Source organism: Lepidochelys kempii, chromosome 9 (assembly GCF_965140265.1).
Source record: "Lepidochelys kempii isolate rLepKem1 chromosome 9, rLepKem1.hap2, whole genome shotgun sequence".
Taxonomy (NCBI): domain Eukaryota; kingdom Metazoa; phylum Chordata; order Testudines; family Cheloniidae; genus Lepidochelys; species Lepidochelys kempii.
In genome coordinates, this window is record NC_133264.1 from 29,517,924 (window position 1) to 29,535,600 (window position 17,677).

General features: G+C 39.1%; 2 protein-coding genes across 4 annotated transcripts in view; one reads left to right on the forward strand and one right to left on the reverse strand.

The window, feature by feature from the left end:
• Window positions 1–10,112: 10,112 nt before the first annotated feature.
• On the reverse strand, window positions 10,113–15,025 carry ZIC1 (Zic family member 1). Its single transcript, XM_073359738.1, has 3 exons — window positions 13,361–15,025; window positions 12,076–12,239; window positions 10,113–11,268 (listed from the first exon to the last, which is right to left on the reverse strand). The coding sequence occupies exons 1-3, from the start codon at window positions 14,334–14,336 to the stop codon at window positions 11,071–11,073; spliced, it is 1,338 nt and encodes a 445-aa protein (XP_073215839.1). The 5' UTR covers window positions 14,337–15,025; the 3' UTR covers window positions 10,113–11,070.
• A 188-nt stretch (window positions 15,026–15,213) lies between these two features.
• The window catches only part of ZIC4 (Zic family member 4), a 33,099-nt gene continuing 30,635 nt past the window's right edge, over window positions 15,214–17,677 (forward strand). Inside the window, exons 1-2 of one of the 3 annotated variants that reach the window (XM_073359734.1) lie at window positions 15,214–15,696; window positions 17,506–17,657. Coding sequence is in view for 1 of the 3 variants with exons in the window: in XM_073359733.1 (XP_073215834.1) it covers window positions 17,524–17,559 (36 nt within the window). In the remaining 2 variants the exon portion in view is untranslated. The remainder of the gene's footprint in view (window positions 15,697–17,505; window positions 17,658–17,677) is intronic. The other 2 variants (XM_073359733.1, XM_073359735.1) reach the window with 2 other exon arrangements.

The window sequence follows — 17,677 nt, forward strand, 5'->3', positions numbered from 1 at the left end:
AACCTCTGAAACATCATTCATTTGCCCTAGAAAGTGCAGATTTGAATACATGTTCACTTCTGCACAAACTTGAAGAACTTTATGAATAAAATGAACTATTCCCATAGTTTCTGAACCCTGGTCTTGCATTTAGGTAGTGACTTTTGAAGGTATAGCTCAATACTGAACTTATGAGGAAAAAAAGCTGACAGCAAGGCATGGTTTTGCATTTCTGTCAGTTTTATTTGGAATTATATCCAGCTTGGGAAAAGCAGCCAGCTACCCTTCAAATTAATGATCAGATGATTTAGATTTATTAAATGTATAGCTGGAATCTTGTTTGTAAAATACATGTAAATAAGGAAAAGGGTGTGTGGGCGTGCCTATATTTTGCTAATGTGCACATTTTTCAAAGTTAATATTATTCATTCAGGACCAATAATTTACTAACAAAGTTATGATCTTAAAGCAAATTTGGCTACAACTCCAAATGGAATAACTATATTTAAATAAGAGGTCAAATTCTGTTCCCATTTAACTCAGTGGCCAAACTCTCCTTGGCTTCAGCAGAGACAGACTAGCTATAGACGTTTTGCCTCAGTGACGAGTGCAGAATTGGGCCCATTTCTCAACCTGCTCTGCACACCTTTCCTCCATTCCGCGAAGAGGGATTGTCTGCTTATATTTGTTTAGTCAGTGTACTACAGGACGGCGTACCTTAACCAATGCACCGCTCTCTATGAGCTGGGTAGCACATGTTCAACAAATGATTTATTAAAAAATGAACTGTTGTTTTCCCTTCCTTCTGACAGCAAATTAAAAAAAAAAGCAACAACAACAACAAAAGTCTCAAAAGTTGCCCGTGCCTTGTCATCTGAGTAAAGTCCTGCACAACTTCACAAGATAAACTTTGACAAGCTCATAAAGCCGTGTGGAGTTTCGTTCTCCTTTTAACGCAGGACTTTAACTTGGCTGTAATGTATGCTTCATCCCCCAGACAGTTGGGAGATTTAGATTACTATAGCATGTCAAAGAATTTCAGTTAAACCCCTTTAAGTAATACCAATGTTGGTATGTATATAGACACACATACATAATTCATGTATGTGTGTCTATATCAAATATTTAGTAATAAATAGATTGACACCCCCACAAAAAAATCCAGGCGCAGGATACGTCTTGAATAGCGTTTGGATATTTTCTCCTGATGGTGCAGCGCCTTTCCGATGGCTCGTTTATTAAGGGAGTTACACATTTTGCAATTATGGAAATGTTAAAATAAGAAGAAACCACATCAAAGATACACAGTTGGATTTTGCGTAGCGAAAGTAAAAGCACATCACTCCCATTCTGCTCTTATCTTAAACCATGTGCAAATTCCATCTGTATTTTTAAAAGTGTAACCCTATTTGTTACCCCTTGTAAGTCTTTGGAGCTTTGCATTTGATGTACACAGCGCGTAACACTTCCAGCATTGCTAGAGAGTAAGAAAATAACACCACTTGTTAGCGTAACTGGGACACTAGTTTCACACACTTATTCGGTACAAGGGCTTCTAAGAACGGAATTCATTAGAATGCAATTATTGCACGTATTTATAACCAGCACGAAGTGATAATGTGAAAACTTTTCGAGAACCGTAAAGTGCCATGAACTTGAGGGTGCTAAACAACTACAAAGATCGGCTTCTCCATTGTGATTCTCAGTCCCCTTTCCTCCTGCTGCTCTTCTCTCCTGAACTTTGTAAAACTTTCAGACCTACAGGGATAACTGTTTCTCTGTCAGTGGAATCACGAGGCTGGGTATCAGTTTACTCAGATAACGATAGGATCTAATTTATCCAATCCCCATTTACAACCCGTTTCCTACTAAGGTATGTCAGCCAAAGGGCAGCTATCCTCTTAATGTTCATTTTCTTAATTTAAAGAGAGAGGGAGTAATTCAAATCCAACCTCATCTGAGTAATGGTGAATTGTATTAGGTCAGGGCTGTGCGCTGTGCTTTTAAAAAGAATTGACAAATGAATGTATAGGTGGCATTTTTGCTGTATCTGAATGATTTTAAAGGACAGATTTTTTTTAAAAGCGCAGGTTTTTCTTTTTTTGCAAAAAATGGTTTTGATTCCTCGGATACCTGGACAGAGTGGCATCAGGGTGTGTGTAACACTTGGGAGCGTTCATTGAACAAATCAACCCCGAATCATTATTGGATGTTCAAAAGTCCCCGTGTGGCAGCTGCATACTTTGTGTCGCTTGTTATGGTCTGATGTGTACTGAAAATTTAAAGATCAGACTCAAAACACAGCCTGGCTCTCCCCATAACAAAAAGTTGCTTTGCAGACGGCAGGGAATGGTATTAGTGCCATGGCTACTGCCTACGCCAGCGATGATTATTTGGTCTGTTTGCTCCCATTCAGAGTTAATACACGACAATAGTTTTACTCTGTGCTGCTTGACGTGAAACCACTGGGGCCGGGCAATTCTGCTCAAAACAAATAAAACGTCCACACACACACACACGGAACAGCGAGCCGAGCTGTGCGAGTTTGCAATGGAGAAAAGCATCACTTACCAGGGCTGGATTCTAGGGCTCGGCAAACGCTGCCAGGAGGGATGAGAAGTGAAAAACTGAAAGGAAACGCAAAAGGCCGAAAGTTGGAAGAGGGGATTTCGGGCGGGTTGCGGTGGTGGGGGGGGGGAGACACGGTGAGTAGAGTCAGGGGGAAGCGCGAGCACGGCGCTCCTTGCTCTCCCTGGCCGCCACCAAAACAAAGATCCGGGAGCAAGGCTCTGCCAGATCTACACACACAGATCAACGGAGGGCCAAACCGCAGCGGCTCACTCACTCCAGCTAGCGGAAAGGGTTAACTCTCCCGCGGGTCAGGCTAGCCCCTGCCAAAGTTATTTTGTAAACAAATACGCCTGAAGGTAAAGGTTCGGGCGCCTTGCAAATAGCGAAGGGGCGAATGATTGAAAGTGGAATTTAGCATGCAAAATAATAGTCATTAATAAAAATATCGTTCCACTTGTCTGCATGTGGAAGCCACTTTCTCCCTGCTTCTGCCCTAAAATCGGGCGAATATTTTACTCTTCCCGACTTGGCAAGTCTGTTTCTGAAAAACGTGACTGTCTGAGACCAGGCGGAGTTTGGGATTAACAGGAAATACCCATTCTAAATCAACTCGAGATGTGAATGAGGAAAGAGACAAAACTGCAATAGTCTTTACAAAGCACAAACATGGAGACCCAAGATTAAGAGGAGCTCAACAGTTTTCTTCAGAGTTAAATTAACCCGAAGTGTTTTCCTAGACATCTAACAATCATGTGACTCAGGTGTGTGGGCGTTCATTCGTGTATTTCCTCTTAAACGTCATTACAGCCCTTCGTGCCACTAAAAATACCAGTGGTAGCTAGGTTTTACTGCAAGAAGCCTGATTTGAAAATTATCTTCGAGCTAAATTCTGCCCTCGGTGAGATCCCCACCGAAATCAATGCTATTGCATGGGTGTAACCTGAGGACGGGATTTGGCCCTTAATGTGCATTAAAATTAATACAATTAATTAAGTTCTTCCGCCTTATTTAGCACCTTGTAGGTGTCTGGTTTAAATGGCTGAGTCTCAGAATATATCTTAGAATATGTGGTGGGGGAAACAGAGCGAGAGAGACAGAGTCTTCAGGCAGTGGATTGTCACTGGATAATTTCAACACAATCTTGCTCCACCCATAATAGCCATTTTGCTAACTTTGACATTGGATGCCACTAGCTGGATTTGCCTCTTCGCACTTGAAGACTGAAGACGGAGAACAGTCGTTTAATGAGAAATCTGTGTCAAGGCACAGGTGTACCTGAAGGTTCTACTGTATGATATTTGTGGGTTGTTTCCTACAGAAATCATTTCTTACAGACACAGAGCATTTCGAAAAATCTCATTAGTAATGTTAAACTAGCATATTTATGTTAACCTGGTATGTAACTTTGCTATCACACAAAAGGCTTAAAATCACTTTGTGTACATGAACAAGGAATTGTCATAAATAAAACAAAAACCCCTGCAAATGGAATAAATAGTAAAGCTATTTAGCTTACGTGTGTTCCTGTAATATATAACGTGATGTCGATATATCAGCAATACAATTTGATGGATCATACCGAGTAATGAGATTTTACAAACAGAAGAGATTCAGGAATCCAGTACAATAACCCTCCTATCTTCCCACAAGAATATACATTTCTAGTCGATCCACCAGTTACATTTTGCCACATAGTACCATGAAAAGCAACTTATCCAGCACACATCTGATCTGAAAATTAATTATTATATTATTATTATTATTATTGAAGGATCCGGTGATTTGCTAAAGTAGCCGTTAAATCAAATATGTTGCATTAGTCCAGCATGCCTTAGGGGAAGAGGAGAGAATATCCTCGTAAGCAGACAGACAGATGCATGGAGCACAGAGGTGGAGTCTCCAAGAAAAGGAAATCAAATGCCATTAAATATGGAAGAAAGTGAATGGGATTTTCAGTTGGTTTCTGAATAAAAAATAATACCCAGTATGCTCGATGAGAAATAAAACTAGAATAATATCCAAGCCTTTTCGGTTAGAGAAAGAAGGACTTTTACATAAATAATTATAAGTAACTAATCAAATTATTGTTCAGCCGCAGTTACAGCAGTGCTGCTGCAGCCAGACAGTGCTTATTAGAAACTCTGTTGCTGCACAAAATGATTGGGCTTGCTACATTGTCTGTTTATCCCTGTGTCTAATAGTCGAGGTTTATGATCCTACTATGCCTTATATTATGATCTTACTTAAACCATCGCTGCCTGAAAACAAACACGTGCATATTCCCTATCAAACTATTTTGGGAGCAAAGCCAGCGGTTTCAGATGATTTAGGCTCTGTGTGGTTACCTTCTCTAGACAGTTAGGAGGTGGTGAGAGTCATAAATATTCAACAGCACGTGGAGCCAGAGTGCCCAAGCAAGCCCTGAGAGAGCGCATGCGCAGGAGTCCACATCTAAAGCCAAGCACTGTGTGTACTTAAAAAGAGAGCAGCCTGTTTCATGTGTGGCATTAGCAACTCTTTCAGAAACATTGGCAGCCTGATGCAGCAGGCAAATACACAGAGTAATCTAAATAGGAGAGTTTCTTGTTTTCTAGGAAACATCCTTAGTGAAGTAATATCCATTACCTATCTCCAAATTCCCAGAGCCTTCCTCCTGAAAGAGGCAATATCGAAAAGGAAACACATGTTCTTGCAGTTAGGAAAAAAAAAATGTTTGTTATTTCGCTCTCTGCCTTCTGAGTTTTAAATAGGACTTGGAATAGGAGAAAGATCCAAAAATTGGCTTCAAGTCTTAACATGTGATAAAACGGGACTTCCAGGTTTTGCTAAAAAATTTGTATGAAAATCCCTACACACACACACCGAAATGCATATGTGTATATGTGTATTTCTGATAATGTGGTCTGTTTTGATCGCTATGAAGATAAGAGTGTGTGTGTGTGTGTGTGTGTAATGTGAGGTACCCAAATACACTCGCATATGCATATACGGAAAATTGTGTGTGTATATATATTATACACGCACACACACACACACAAGACGAGAGGCAGTATGGTCGTATATATCTCAAAGGTAGTTAATTTGATTTATTATTCTTAAAAATCCTGTCTCCAGTACGGGCGTCATCTGGAAACTTCATGCTATTTTATACTATCATTCTAAAGCCGAAATAAATGTTAGGAATTGATGACAGCTTCCAGCTGCATGGAAAAAATAGCCCCCTGGTTTCAAATGACAGTGTTTCTTGTTATCGAAGATGAACCAAATCTTCTTAATAGAGTTTAGCAGGGGAAAAAACAAAACAAAAACCGTTGGCTGTATTTTGTATATAGTACATACTACGGTTACAATACACCTGGGATAAAATAGAATACACACTAGTGTATCCTCTTTACTATTTCTTGTCCACAATTAAGTAGCTCATTAGATAATTTCATTCTATATATGTGTACACACACACACACATAATTTGCCTCTAGAGAAAAAGAGCCCTGCCTAAACACACGTGTGCAGGTATCCTAATATAGACACAACTAAATATTTAAAAAAAAATAAAAATAAAACTACTAATGGAAGTGCTAATTGTAGTGAGCCTATATGTATATATAACTGTGTGTGTGGACAGAGACAGAGAACATATATAGTGTGTGTATACATACACACACCCACAGTATAGAACTACTGTAATTTTAGTCACATATACAATTTTGTATGTATATGTGTGTACACAGACACATACACAAAATATAGATAAATCTAGCTATATAAAATAGTGCATCCAATGTCTGCGTGGAATCAGAACTGATCAATCTTCAGTCACGTTTTCTAAATAAGACTTTTCTCTGCCTATTTAAAAATCTTTGTAAATGTCAATATTTCTAAGTATACGTTTTGTATGCAACTACATCTGCAAAGTTTTCCGGGCATTTTAATACTTGTTTCATTCATTCATCAGTATTTCACAACAATATTTTCCTGCTTTTTAATACAAATGTTACAATGTCCTCTCTAAATACCTTGTTAAAATATTTGAGATTGGTTAATTAATACAGCAGGATCGATAACGTATTCTAAAGATTAAGTATACTGCAAACGCGTCCGTGTCACGCACACACAAACCCGTACATATGCAAAAGTGTTATATCTAGACGTGTGCTTATATGTGTATACACGCATATGATATAATTATATATACATATATGTTTCTCTGATTGTTTACTCACGAGTAGCCACCAGTGAAATACACGTCGAGCCACGTAGACCAGATGCACTTGCATTACTATCAGCAATCTGTTATACAGGGATTTTAATTTTTTCAATGCTGCCTCTTGAAAATTTTATATTTAACCTGTATTATAGTTATTTTACTAGTTTAATAGCAATTGGACTGATCAGACTGGCGGCCTATATTCCTTCTCATTATTTTTATAGGGACTGTTCTACACAACGAATATATACGTTCATTTTAAGAAGGGTTTTTTGAACTGTTAAGAAGTGTTCTTTTTAATGAACAGGTAATTTTTAGAGGCAAAAACTTACCAAGTTCTGACAATTTGCTAATCTGATCAGCAAATCAACAAATAAAAGAAGTCCAATTGCATATCCATCAGTAGTGTGACTACTAATTTGACTTACAGTTAAAGCAGAAAACGATAAGCAGACAAGGCCAATTCAAAGCTTATATATTTTTTTCGGATACGTATTTATTTACCTCTTCTTAATGCTGGCCTCGGCTTTTTAAAAATGCAAATGATCATTCACAAGCGATTAAAGCGATTGGAAAGACGAATCTTTAAGAAAGATGGAAACTACTGATTATTGTTATGTAATTACATATGTGTGTGTATGTAACACACACACATACATATCTGGTGTGTGTGTGTGTATATATGTACATATAGATATATCACAAAAACAGAATCGTGTGTGTACACACACACACACATTCACCTTTGACAAATATTGTTGGGTTGTGGGATATCTTCAAATGTTTCATATTGACTCGATAGAACTTTTCGATAACTTGTAGCATGCTAAATGCTCTAACAGGGTAAAGCAGCGGTGATCGTCTGAGCTACAGCATACTGGCTAAATCAAAATACACAACTATACACGAAATAAGTCATTTTCAGCAAAGTCTTCCGTTTCTGCTAAATAGAGTCTAACAATATATTTCGCTACTAACATTCATGTATTTCGAAACCTAATAGCCCATGAAGAAAAGTATGAAAAATACATCTCAAGAAGCAGACATTAAAGGTACGAACAAAATAATAGAGTACATTTAAGTTTGAAAAGCTATTGTATGCAACCTCTATCCTTAACATTACTCTTTTCATTGATCGTGGCAAGCTGTTAATTTCTACTCTGAAGTTGTTTTCGTTGCTAGCTAACTCAAGTTAAACATCCGATACAATAATCACTATCTTTGCAACATATATATCTGTACCATGTGATTTCAAAACGCTATTCCTTGTCTCATAGCCAAGGAGAACGTTGCAATTATGAAGTAGATTTGAATTCAGTATTAACAATTTTATGTTTAGGAATATTCCCTAATTCAAACCATATATGGTATAGCGATCATTCATTATTTCATGTCACTGTGTTTAAAAAAGCATTACAAATATACAATAACAAAATTAAATCTCGATGTTTTGCGATCTCAGTAAGAAAGCGTAAAAGAATAATCATTAACCATGTGTTCAGATATATGTAAGTAATACGTCTGTATTAAGTGACCACTAGGAACTAAATATGCAAGCTCAAACAAACTTGCAATATTCATCTTTTAGACTAAATATCCCTACCTGAATTATGTTTCTTCTCCAATTTGTGAGGGTAGGGATTTGCATTTCCCCATATATTTCTAAACCCACCTGTATTATTTTAAAACTCATTCCCCATTACACGGATGGAAAAATTAAACTTCAAACATTCCCAGGATATAATATTTGAGACACATTAAACATTTTTCCCGTTATTTTGTCTTATTAAATACAGGTCTTCAAGTTGCTACAGTTTCTATTTAGGTCCAAGTGGTCTCGAACTTCTTTAAATCTCGCATACCTCTGCAAGGTGGCGCTCTTTTCATTTAAAGCTGATATTAGACTTATAATAAGAATAACATTTTGGACAAAGTAAAGTTAAACTATAAAATTTCCCACAGTTCCTTTAGAGGAAATGAGTCTATGCAGAACTAGCCGAAGATTTCTTTCTTTCTTTTGACCGATTAAGGGTTATTTTTGTGATAAGTCACAAATAGCGATATAAAAATATTAAGGGGACATGAAAATACTTTAAAAATCTATCAGTAATATGCTATGGATAGTTTACGGATACAATAAAAGAAATGTGAATGCTTTAATATGAACACATACTTCCATCTCCCCTCCCCCCCACTTCTAGCAGTTAATATGCCTATTGACTTACTATACACATAATATTTCTTTAAAGAAGCTGTTAAAGTGTCATCTTGGTCTACTGGAAGGTCAGTTTGTGCAATTCACTCTATGACTTATCACAAGCACTCGCAGCTTTAGCCAAGCTCATGATTTGTGTTGTCTGTTGATATGTTGTCTGCTTAATGGGGCGATCATGCAAGCTACAACAAGGAACAAAGCCCAACAGTTCCAACAACCGTAGCTAAGTTAGTGGAAGCAGTACAGCTTGCAAATCTATCAAACTAAACTGCAAGAAAGACAATCTGATTTAGAGAAAAGGCGTTCTGCTACAGTCATTAAGCACAAGTAATTTAGATTTTTTATATTGTCTTCTCATTTACAAATTTACTGTATCAACGCCAGCCAATGGAACGAATTTCTTAAGTAAATGAGAAATAAATAAAAGAGATAGAAAGATAATCAAATTACATAAAATAATTCTTACCCCCTAGATTTATTTTTTAGAAAGCTATTAACACTGGCAAAATTATAGTAATAATAATAACAGAGCATAAGAAGTAATTGATTTAAATTAGCATCACGTTTTAAGAAATATCAGTAAAAATGTCTTTATGAACCTAGTGTTACATTTCTAGTAGGGGAAAGGCCCTTGGAAAGCCATGAATCTACACCATGAGAATTAGTTATGGTCACAAATGCTTGAAATTAAAATAGCAACTAAAATAATCCTCTTTTAAATCTCCTAATATGTGTTATACGAATTAATTTAATTTAGGGACATAGTACATCCAGATTCATTTGTAATGTTGTAGTATGGAAAGGAACTTCCTTGTACAATTCATCCACATTAATATGTATGTAGCATATGCAATCTATTTCTGTTATTTTTATGGTTGTTATTCTATGTCTGCAAAGGTCATTTAAATTATACTGCGGCCGAAAATTTGTTTAATAAATTTTGATATAAATACTAATTACACACTATACTAATGCCAGCAGGGATCCTTTCATTTATCACATTTATATCACCGTCGCTGCTTTACTGATGACATAATGGAAAGCAGTGAAAAAAACTGGTATAGTTTTATTCTAATATATTAACGCTAGCTGAAGTTGCAGCAGATTGACTGAGTGAATAAGAATTCCTACCACAATTCATGGGATTTAAGAATCTTTAATAAGGTACGAAATGTTACCAAACAGTTCTGTAAACTAAATTTTACATACCAATTCTTCTAGCCATAAATATTGAATATCTGTAACATGTATAACCGGACCTTTACATGCGGATAAATATGGAAATTAGGATTTATATACATTATGTTACTGTATTTTGCCAAAAGCAACGGACAGATATAGTTTATATCTTTTTAATATCACTTTACATAAACAAATGTAACAGTTTGACACGTAGATCCAGGCTTTCACTATACGAATTTCTTGACAGGACATTGTAACAACATTTTACTGCACTACTTAGACTGGACTTTGGGACGAAATGTTTGCACTTTATACAAAAAAGCACATTAATACCAATAATATTCTGTTAGATCGACGTTTAGACTGTAATAATACAAAGTAATTCACATTTTGGTACACATTTACTAGAACATTCTTGCCATTCAGTACAAATAGTTGAATTTCTACCTCCTCCCTCTTCCCCCCCCCACCTCCCCCACCCTCCGTCTCACCCACCCTCGCCCCCCCTCACATATATGCAAAGACCACAGTTCCACATATCCCCTTATTCAACTTGCGATATGACTATTTACAAAATCAAACAGTACATTTTAAGCTAATAATTCTGTATTTACATTTAAAAAAAAAGCCGCTGCCCAAGGAGACATGCAGTTTGAGACCTCTAATCAGTGGTTCCAGTCCAGCCCTACACATTTGGCATTTGGCCTGGTAACCTTGTCCTCTCATGCATTCTACTAACCCCTTTGCCTACCAAGCCTTTGAACAAAACAAAACAGAAAATGATTCTTCATTTTATTCGGTCCTGGGTCTACTGGCAGCTTTTGATTTATTTATGTATTTATTTTGCTTTCGAAGTGTTCATTAATTTTGGAGTCTTTTAAATAGGGTTTTTGTTTGTTTGTTGTTTGTTTTTGTTTTAAACGTACCATTCGTTAAAATTTGATGTAAGCGTGCTGTGGCTGGACGTGTGATGGACTGCTGAAGAGGAGGGGGATAAGGAGCTTGTGGTCTGGTTTTCTGTAGATGGAGACACGATTGTTGGGGGCGTTGAGGATTCATAGCCTGAGCTGGCGGCGGGAGAAGGCTGGGACCCCTGGGAGGATGACTCATGGACCTGAAAAATAAATACGTACATAAATAGATAACAAAGGGGATTTTTAAGTGTAGTTATTAGTTCGATAATAATATCAAACTCTAGAACCCATTCGCCCCTCTGACCCTCCTCCCTCCACACAGGGATCCCCTGAGCTGAATTCACAGGTTAGCCTTGAAACGCTACAGATCGTGTTTTTTTAAGACAAAGTCTGAGGAGAAACATTGCATTGCTCATAAAGCAGGTTGCTGGTATCACAGAAACACGCAGGACTCGAGCTCTATGCCTAAACAGTCCATGTTCAAATATCTTGCCAGGCACTAGCCTGTAAGGCAAATGCGGTCCTAGTACACAAAAGGAAGGGGATCTGCTAGATCTGGCTTTAAAAGAAACCATGAGTTTCCCCTGCTTGTGTCCCTTCCATCTGCCCATCACTGAGACCTTTACTGAAAGTCTGCACTAAAGCAATGCACCCAGAAAAGCCCTAACCGGGTTACTCCACTGTTAGACGCTTACAACGTAAATAACTGAGATCATGTACAGTCAGCAGTGAAGCGCTATCTGCCCTTGAGCAAAATAAACAGTGGTTGTTTAAACCTTTCTGTAGTAAAAACATTACTGGCCAGGTTGCCCTTGTCTTTTCCAATTTCCTGTCCACAGATCACTTTAAAATATGCTTCTTCGCAACAACACCGCCACATAGATAGTCAACACATTTCACGTTTTAAGTCTCCCATCCTGTTTAAGCAGAAGCGTTGTAAATCGGCAATAAAACGTCAGAGATACAGGCGAGGTAAGATCACGTAAAATAATGCAACATCAATTTACCTTCATGTGTTTTCTGAGGGAACTTGGGTGAGTGTAGGACTTATCGCACATTTTGCAAAGATAGGGTTTGTCAGAAGTATGCACGTGCATATGCTTTTTGCGGTCGCTGCTATTTGCAAAGCGCCTGTCACAGCCCTCGAATTCACACTTAAATGGTTTTTCACCTATTACAGAAAAAATGATCTGATTAGAGACCCTGTATTTTCTATGATTAATCAGTATTAATTATTATTATTATTAAATTACCAGACCGAAGGATCGCGGTAAACTGAATGACTTGTAACTTTCCAACTTTAAAAATGCTGCATCTCAGAGCCCTGTTCTCTTTCATTTTTAAACAATCGTTCACTCGCTGTACAAGGCATATTTTTAAAAAGTTTTCATTTCAAACTATTTCAATTATTTCTCGAGAGCTTCACTTTCACTTCTCAGCTCCTGGCATATCTGGCTCGTTGTAATCCTGGCAGCAACACATCAGTCGTTACAGCACTTATACACAAGCCTTGGTGCCTCGTTTCTGCTTTTACGGCTCATTCCCGTGATATTTTACCTACCCACCTCATACCCAGCCCCTGTATTTTCGTGCAATCTTGGATATTATTACGACGGGTGCTTACATTCTATTCTTACATTGGCTACCAACATCGTCTTGAACAATTTACTAAAATCAGGCTTCATATTATTTCAAAAAATGTACAACAGTAAAAGCAGGAAGAGGTGCATATATATTTATTTATATATGTATTGGGGTTAGAGGCGTTCTTACTGATCCCAGCTGGTTTCTAATACTACAATACTAGATTAACACCTTAGGTTCAGTTTACTTAATATTACTCCATGTAATTAAATATTTACAAATACATGAATTACAAAGAGGAGACGGATTGGCTGACTGTATGTTTAGCACAATTTCTCATTGTAATACAGTCAAATCTGCCGACTACCAATTAATTAAAACCTATAAATTTAACAAGTCAGGTTGCTGCTATTTTTCTTTCACTACTGTATTTCTGCAGCAAATGAGCTCTCTCTCTCTCTCTCTCTTTTTCATAAAGGTTAGGAGGAAATAATTTTGTTAATGAGCTGATTTTGAAAATTAACCTCTCACGCTGCCTCTTTTAAAAAGCAATATCGTACATTTTACATACATTTTTTCAGAAAACAAGTCACCATGTCCAATGTTTTCCTCTTCCCTCCCCCATCCACACCACCATTTATTTTACTGGAAAAGCTTGACTCTTTTATTTGCAGAAAGAAATCTAGAGAGAAGGTTACTGTACTGTACCTGTGTGAGTTCTTTTGTGTATTTTGAGATTTTCTGATCTGGCAAACACTTTCCCACAGCCTGGGAAAGGGCAGGGGAAGGGTTTTTCACCTGTGTGGACTCTGATGTGATTTACAAGTTTATATTTGGCCTTGAAAGGTTTCCCCTCTCTTGGACACTCTTCCCAGAAACATATGTGATTGGACTGCTCGGGTCCTCCAACATGCTCCACTGTGACATGAGTCACCAGCTCATGCATTGTGCTGAAAGTTTTGTTGCAGGACTTTTTGGGGTTTGACAATTGCTCGGGCTCAATCCACTTACAGATGAGTTCCTGCTTGATGGGCTGCCTCATGTAGCGAAAGAAGGCCCCTGCCCCATGGTGGGCTGCCATGTTCATGTTCATGTGGCCGTAGCCGTGGAGCTGAGTGGATGCATAGTGCTCGGACCGGGGGCTAGTGACCTGGCCGTACTGATCTGGCCTCCCGTACATGTCTCCGGAGAAGCCCAGGCGCATCTGCCCGTTCACCACGTTGGGAGAAGCGTGGCTCGCGGCTTGCTCGTGAAGCCCCGGGAAAAGTATGTGTCCTGCGGCATCAGTGTGTCCGTGGGGTCCGGCGAAGCTGCCCGCGGCCGAAGCGAAGAGGCTGTGCTGGGCGCTGGCCGCCGCCGCCTCGCCAAAGCCCCGGTTGCGGAAGAGAAAGTCCCGGGTGGAGTTGAAGGCTGCGCTGGAGTAGGAGCTGACATGGGTCGGGTGGTGGTGATGCCCCAGCGCCGCCGCTGCGTAGCCGGGTGCCTGCGAGGTGAAGGCGGTCTGGCCGGCCGAGGCCAGCTCGTGTGTGCTGGGGTTAATTTTAAAGGCGCCCATGCCGTCGGCGAAGGGGTTGATCCCCAGCCCCACTTCTCTGTCCGTTACATCGCCCGTGGAGTGGTGGCGAGACGATCCGAAGGTAGTGACTCCTATAGCGGGATACTGCGGTCCAGCATCCAGAAGCATCTTCCCACTCTCAGTGCAGCAACCCGGGGAAAGGAAAGGAAAAAAAAAAGAAAAAAAGGGGAAAAAAAAAAAAACACGGAGGAGCAGCAGCAGCAAAACACCCTCTCTGGAAAGTCAGCGACAATCACCACCAACGCAACCACATCAAAACCACCCCCGTCGGCATCAGCGCCCCGAAAGGAAACAAAAAGTGGGGCGATCTTGCAGTTGCAAATAAGCAAGAAAGCTAGAATAAGACAGACATGCACAAAAAACCCCACTGTCTCTCTGATGAGACTTTTCGGGGAGGTTTGAAGTGGGGAGGGAGGCCAGGGGGTAAAAAATAAACTGGCTGCAAGTAACAGTAATGGAGAGAGACCAACACACACGGCAAAAAAACAAAAAACAAAAAAACAAAACAAAACAAAAAATCAACTCCCTTCAGTTATTTTTTAGCTATAGGAATGTTGCAAAGTGGCCGAGAGATTTTTCTCTTCTCTTCGAGCTCCCCACACTCTCTCCTTCTCCCTCTTTCTTTCTCTCTCTCTCCTTTTTTTTCGCCCCCTTTTTTTTTTCCCGCTTTGCAAAAAAAAAGGCGCAAATCATGCACAATATTGTCTTTTGCGGTTTATCTTCCTGGGGAGAAACTTTCACCTCCTCAGCCGGGCGGTGAACGCGAGACTGATAGCGGCAATCATTCCTGCAGATAAATGAATTGAAAAGACGACACCGTCCCCCCCCTTGATGAATGGGAGAAGGGGAGGAGCGACGTCAAGGCGGACGTGGGAGATCATTGGTGCCTGGCGACTCCCCCCTTCCCTTGCAACTCCCCCCTTCTTCTCCAACTAAGGGCGCGCAAAGCCTCTGCTCTTCCCTGATTGGTTCGCCGGGCTCATCAATCCCAGGTATTGTGAAGCGCTTTGACATCCCTTTTGACAAACAGGGTTTCCAGGAGTAGCAACTTTTTGTGTGTTTTTGTTTTGTTTTGTTTTTTATCAAGCCCAATATTTTTTGCACACAAATATTTCAAACGTGATCTTTGTGTATGGGTGCTAAAATAACCCTAGCCTTGATTATTGTCCTTCTTCTTGCTGCTGTTTTTTTCCCTTGCTCTCCTCCATAATAACGCTAATGATGATCACAATGATTTCCTGATTTTTTTTCAACAGCACTGAACAACTTTTTAGGGTTTGAAAAGGGAAGCGCTTTTGTGACTTGTTTCTTTTGAAGTTGTGTTTTCTCCTTGTTTGTAACTGAAGCTCTCCAGAGTTTGTGCCGATTGCATTCGATTTTGTTTTTAAACAACAGGCGTGATTTCTCTGGGTAAAAGCCCATCAGTTTTCTGAAACAACTCTTGTTTTCTGCACCCATCAGAACGCAGGTGGGTGAGAACTCTTAACTTTCTACTTTTTATTGTTGTCCCCCCCCCTTATTTGTTATTCTTTCTCCCTCCCCCCCCCCCCCGCGGGATCTCTTTCATTCAGGTAAAACTGTAAATTTCCCAAAGCTACATTGTTTCTTCTGTGCTGCATGAAGCTCTCGGAGACTTTTTTTTTTAATTTATTTAAAATCCTCGATAGATAGGAGCAATGTAAATTTTCTGACATTCAAACCTTTTCTAGTTCACAAATCAGTCACCCTTGTCATAGTTATTGAAATTCCTCAACTTGCCACACCAGGACGGTGGAAAAAGCAGGCGGTGTCTTTGTTGCTGACCAGGCTTTTGATCGCCAGAGAAAATTTACTTACCTTCAGATGAGTGAGCAGAAAAAGAAATAACACTCCCTTTGATTTAGTTAGGAAAATGCAGACATTTGGATTCAGTGCAAACATACAACACTTGGTTGTTTTCTAGATGCAACCCTCGATTAACCTGTCTTTCCCCAGCGCAAAGTCTATTGAAAAACTGCGAATAGTTCCTTTTTGTTCTTGCTACAAAGAGTCATTGACTATATATTAAAATGATTGTTGAAACGTATAAGTATGGTACTTAAAAGGAGAAAATCTTTGTGACTCAATCAATTAAGCTAAGCAACATTTGTACATTATTTTAAACGGTGCTCGGGCATAGAATATCAGATTTCATTTTACGGAGAAGATATATATATTATATATATTTAACGTATATATATTTTAAAATGGCAGATTATTTATTTACTCAGTCGACTGCATATTCATTAGATCTAATTATTTCTAGTAACGAAAACACAAAAAGCTAGCTGAGAGTCGGAATCCTTCAATTTACCCTTTGTTCAGTACTTCATTTGGCTTATTCGGAGCTAAATCTGAGCCCCTCAAACTCTTATTCCTGAACAAAGAAACTTCTAACTCTTCAGCTGAAATATAAAGGCGTTAGGAAGCAATCACCACCGCAGGTACTGGTGAAACGGATAAAAATAGATATCGCATGCATATTTCTCATATTTCTCAGCGCTGCACATTTAAAGCAATAAAAACTGAGAAGTGTTTTTTTAAAAAGCAACTTTGAAACGCAGTGCTAAATACCTCGCTGTACATTAGAAATATATGTAGTTTGCGGAGATTCAGTCAATGAAGATTATTTTCAGTGCACTTTTACCCGGTAATTACTTTTGGATCTAGTACGTCTGAATAATTCCTTTTATTAGCTGGAGCTGTGTTTTTGCCCTTATTTTGTGAAATAAATGTGAAGAAATTACATTTACGATGACTTATAGCAACAGGTCTAAACCAACTCTGTGTGTGTGTGTGTGTTCTGGTATCTTTAGATGTATGTGATATTACCATGTATGTATGTCTTCTGCTAAAAACACCTGCATACACTACAAGGTTCTCTGCTGGATTTAGTCCATAATGTGAAATCTACAAGGCAGTAACACTCGGAGAGCAATCAACTAGATTGTCCATTCTTTAGACTACCTCCAAATTGCAAAGAAAACTAAATAATCTCAAGTTCGTATAAAATATAACAGGAAGGCTGACAAGGGGATATTTTTAGGAACCTTGTCTAAATATACAGAGTGAGAGTGAATGTTTAAAAAAAAAGTTGTGGGTTGTAGAAGTTATCAAGTGGGATTTGCGGCGTGCTCTCTGCAGGAAACGAAAGCTGCTCCAGTTCAAAGCCACATGCACCAACGTGACATATAAGCCATTAAAATATCCTCCTGACGGCTCATTTCTGTTTCATCATACATTCCCTAACTGCTTCCAGAAAGCAAGAAAAGAAGAAATGAAGGATGACCGCCTCGCTGGAACCGCCAAAGAGGTGCTGTTTTGTTGTCTCTCTTTTCCACCCCCACCCCTTTTTGTCAGCCCAGAAATGATGTGCAGAAATGAGGGAATCTCTTCAACAGGTGGAGTGGGGTAAGTGAATTCGGGGGGAG